This window comes from Crocuta crocuta, unplaced genomic scaffold (genome assembly GCF_008692635.1).
Source record: "Crocuta crocuta isolate KB4526 unplaced genomic scaffold, BGI_CrCroc_1.0 scaffold1027, whole genome shotgun sequence".
Taxonomy (NCBI): Eukaryota; Metazoa; Chordata; class Mammalia; order Carnivora; family Hyaenidae; genus Crocuta; species Crocuta crocuta.
This window is the reverse complement of record NW_027532023.1, coordinates 17,857-22,513: the sequence shown is the minus strand read 5'-3', so window position 1 is coordinate 22,513 and position 4,657 is coordinate 17,857. Positions and strand designations below refer to the sequence as shown.

Sequence of the window (4,657 nt, the reverse complement as noted above, 5' to 3'; positions counted from 1 at the left end):
TCTCACTTCTCATCAAAAGATACCAGGAATGTGTCCATCATATATATCTTTAGACTTAAGTATTGAGGACAGTTGGTATGCCCTACTTATAAGGGTCATACATTAGATGGTTATGAATCATTTGTATCCAAGGTCACATTTCATTTTCACTTTCCTACCAGAAAGCAGTGTCCTGAGAGAACAGGATCCTAACAGATCATTTAAATGATGGACATGAGGGGGAAACAAGAGAAAACTGTCTTCTGAGCAATCAACTAAGGGTACCGGAGTGGCTAAAAGGAGCAAGGAAGGCACCAAAAGTGAACTGGACTGACTGCAGGGGGGAAAAAAAACACTCATTTCCCNACAAAAGAAGATTATCTTAACTGTCAAAATCTGCAGCAGTAGCAGTGTGGGACTATACATGTTCTGGAACCTAAATACTCCACCGATTACTATGTACTGAAATGTCTTTAGATTCTCATTAGTCAGGACTAAGTTGATGCTAAATTGAAACAACACTCTATAAGCCTAAAATAAAATATCATAAAAGAAAAACGCAAACTCTTTGTAGAAATATCTGGCTATTCTGACTAGAACATTTGATAATCACTGAAAACTCCATCATTTAAGGTTTAGCAATAGTGTGTCACCTGTGTGACCAGGACAAGCTGACTGGCACAAGTAGCAGATTTGTTTAGCATGCTTCCCTAGCTTTTAACAAACATTTTTACTCACGGGGAGCCCCTTCAGCCATTTCAATAGCAGTGATTCCCACGGACCACACATCACTCTGCAGAAGAAAAAATGACACCAAAAGTCACTTAAAATGGAAAATATATAGTATTTAGAATCTCAACACAATCTTTGGTTGGGGGAGTGTCAATGCCAGAGCCATTTTATGGGTTTTCTACAATGAACCGTCATTACAGAATGGTGTTGTAGGAAGACGTTATCTCAGCTTGTGATCTGCAAGTACTGCACCACACAACAGAACAATATGGGACAGGGTTCAGTGTAAGGAAAATTCATCTTGAATGTATTGCTATTGTTGCCTTAATTGAAATAGCAAAAGGAGCTTGCTGTGAAGAAATTCTATCACATAGACCTATTATCTGTGCCATCTTAGATAAATGATTTAATTCTCTGTACCTCAGTCTCACCCTTTATGAAACAGTGATAATAATGACATCCACCTCATAACACTGGTATGAGTATTAAATTAGATAATATATAAAAAGCATTTTCATCAGTTACTTAAATATGATAAATTGAGAATATAATTATTGTTTTCCTAGGAAATAATATTTTAAGAGGCTCAAGGAAATTCTCCTCATGATTAACTGTACTTTGTTTTTTAGAATGTGAAAAGAAATGGCACAGAGCTGGAGGTACACTGTCTGGCTGGATAACTTCTAAACAAGTTAATTGAATTCTGATAATCTCAGCTCATAGATTTCGTAGCTTCAAAGGATTGTTGCGATGGTGTAAGTTAAAGCTTTCTTTCAATTACATAGGACTAAAATGGAAAATAAATAATATAAGTGAAAGTCCTTGGAAGGTTGCAAAAATTGTACAGGTATAAACCATCATTTTTTTTTGCAAGCCACTTAAAAGAACATTATGCTTCCATAGTCCCCATAGCCTGTAGTAGCACTAGACAAAGAACTCTTAACAGATCTGCTTGCATATCAAGCAGAGGGCATTTAAGGGAAACGGAAAAGAGATGAGATTTGAATTAATCAACCTTCAAGTATTGAGTCCTAGATTCCACACAACGAAACCACAATGAATTGTTTGGATGACTTATGATGTGAAGAGTGAGTGTGGTTTTTCCAGTCTATAGCAAATGGAGAGTTTTCTTTCCATGTCAGCTTTTTGAAATGTGTACATAGATGTATATTGTCCAAATTGCAGTTTCAGTGGAAATTTTAATAAATAGCATGAATCGTTACTTAATTTGTCTATTCCACTGATATTCAGTGGTTTGGAGGTGAACCATGACAAGGATTTTCTCCATTACCCCGAGTAATCAAATTATTATTATTTTTTCTTTTTGGAGCTAAGTTACTGTGGGGATTAATAACTGGCTTTACATTCATTCATTTTTAGGTTTAGAAAGATCTCTGCCCCTGGAAGTTAAATTTCCATATAAAGCCACATAATATAATATTTTTTTCCCAAGAAGTTGCAGGCAACATGAACCAGACATTCTTCCTCAAATGTAAATAATTCCCAGGGGTCTACTTTGTCTACCTTCTTGGAAAATATTACGTTTCTGCATGTAATCAAACCACATATAAGAATAGCAGCTAGTCTTTCTTATTAGAGTTTAATGTGAAAGAAGGAGTTGCCTGCTTTTTATTGTTTAATTTTATCATTTACAAATAAATATTAGTCAAAATCCTTTCCAATCTTTGATTCCCACTATGTGAATCTTCACACTTACTCTGTAATCATAGGAGCGTCTCGGGTCCTCATCACAGTCAATTACCTCAGGGGCCATCCAGTATGGTGTCCCAATGAAACTATTTCTCCTTCCATTAGTTCTGCTCACCTGGGCACTCACTCCAAAATCCACTGCAAAATTCAGCATATGTCAAAATAATTAATCAGTAACAAAAAGTTCAATAAGTTATTGCTTTAACTTGGAAAGCCAATACAAAATCCACAATGGATAACAGATTCTTTCCAGCCCAGAAAACTTTACCATGAAGTCTACTCCAGGAATACTGAGAAATAAGCTTTTGCTGCTATTTATATTGGAAAGAGACTGAGAAGTGCTATTATAAATCTACAGTAGGTTTGGCTGAAAGTTTACCATGAATATTAAAAACAAAGTTCCGCCAGTATACCCTAAACTTCTGAAGTGATAACATATGTAGTGTTTGGACCTGCCACCAAGCTGGAGGAAGACCAGAACTATAAGCGACATACAAGAAATCTAAAACCTATTAGTAGTTTATTATGAAGTCTCGCTCATGACATTAGAAAGTCCTATTACACCAATAAAGAAAAATAAGTTTTCTTCTAGAATTTAGTTTAAGTTCTTCTACAGATCTTCTGAATCAGATGCAAATATTTACTGTGGTATCTATATTTTAGGTTAGACTGTAAAATTTCAGTCTTCTATTCATTTGTGGGATACATTATATGAAAATATTTAGTATGGTATCCTCAGTAACAGACAGAAAAAAAGGCTAAAGTAGACTGGGGTTATTTAGTCCAGAAAAAGTAAGATGAAAAATGAAAGTAGGTTTTCAGGGATGAAAAATGAAGTAGATTTTCTAATTTAGAGTGGTTTCCAGTAATCTAGAGGATGAAGAGCAACATTGTCTGAATAGTAATTTGAAGAATTTAGGAGAAGAAATGAAAAATTAAAAAGTTAAGAGCTTAAAGAAAAGGAAGGATTGAACAAGAATAAAAAATGCCTATAATATGTGCAAATCATCATTGGTTGTTGAATAATCTCATTATATACATTTTTGGGGGGGAGAAGAGGGTTAACTCAGAGCTCAACAATCTCACTATCCCTGAGGGCCAACTTTAAGGGCCAAGAGATAACTATGAAGGCCATGAGCTAATATATAACATTCAGGGAAGAAAACGAAAAGAGAAAAGATTAGAAGAAAGAGTGATGGATCAAAGAAAAGACAAAAAGAAAAGCTTGAAATTAAGGCAAAATTAGAGACGAGACCTCAACAGCGGCATAATTTAACTTTTTCTTTAATGACCTAGGAACCAGAATGTAAGGATTACGGATCAATTACAATCATAATATGGTCATTTTCCAGTCTTGTTCCTGTCACTCCCTTTTGATAGCCTTGGGTTTGCCTCCTGCAACCTTTTCCTTATATTATGTTGCTTAAAAATATCCTGGAATCTGAGAAATGCAAAACCAAATGTATAAGCATTATACGTAAAATAAACCTGATTAAATTCTTATCCATGCTAAAAGATCTCTCCCACAGAGTAAAGTACATGAGCTTTAGTGCATGGACTTTGTGACAGTTTTTTTCAGTGGCATTTCATTTACTTAACAATTTCTCTTCTGTGTTGTAAATGGTAGAATTGACAGAAACCTGACCCAAATATATGGTAGTGCTGCCACATGTGAAATAGTATGCAGGTAGCCTTGTGACAGACTATCTATCCTGAACATTTGAATATGAGATCCAAATTCCCCCTATGTATTGACACAGTATCTTAAAATTGTACTTCTAGCTTATTAGCTTTTAAACACAAGACATAACACATTTTCTTGAAATTACATTTTTTCTTATTTCAGGAACAATTATTACCTCAAGCTTCTGTAAATATTCAATGAAAACATTCTCAATGAACAAAATCGCTGCTGTGGTTGTATTTGTTTATAAGGAAAAGGGGAAATATCTTAAGGTCAACCTAGAGTTATGGTAGGCAAGAATTGATATTATTTTAAAATAATACAGGATCTAATACCAGTGATTTATATTCTATATCAATGAGATTATCTGCCAGTGTATAGTACTAACATTACTCATATGGTATTATTTAAAAACCAACCAACAATATTTATTTTAAATATTAAAGTTTGCAATAAATTGTTCCCTTTGTGCCTGTGAGACAATATGTGTAGTTATTTTAAAATAAATTATGCCTTTTTAATTCCTGGAATAGAAAGTCAGGGACTTTCTGA

The 4,657-nt window shown here is 34.3% G+C and overlaps 1 protein-coding gene across 1 annotated transcript in view; it reads right to left on the bottom strand.

Moving 5' to 3' along the window:
* Nucleotides 1-4,657, bottom strand: part of NRK (Nik related kinase) — a gene marked incomplete at its 5' end in the record, with an annotated part of 69,163 nt that overhangs the window by 48,479 nt on the left and 16,027 nt on the right. Inside the window, 2 exons of the mRNA XM_077776190.1 lie at nucleotides 718-772; nucleotides 2,429-2,559. Of these exons, the coding sequence (XP_077632316.1) occupies nucleotides 718-772; nucleotides 2,429-2,559 (186 nt within the window). The remainder of the gene's footprint in view (nucleotides 1-717; nucleotides 773-2,428; nucleotides 2,560-4,657) is intronic.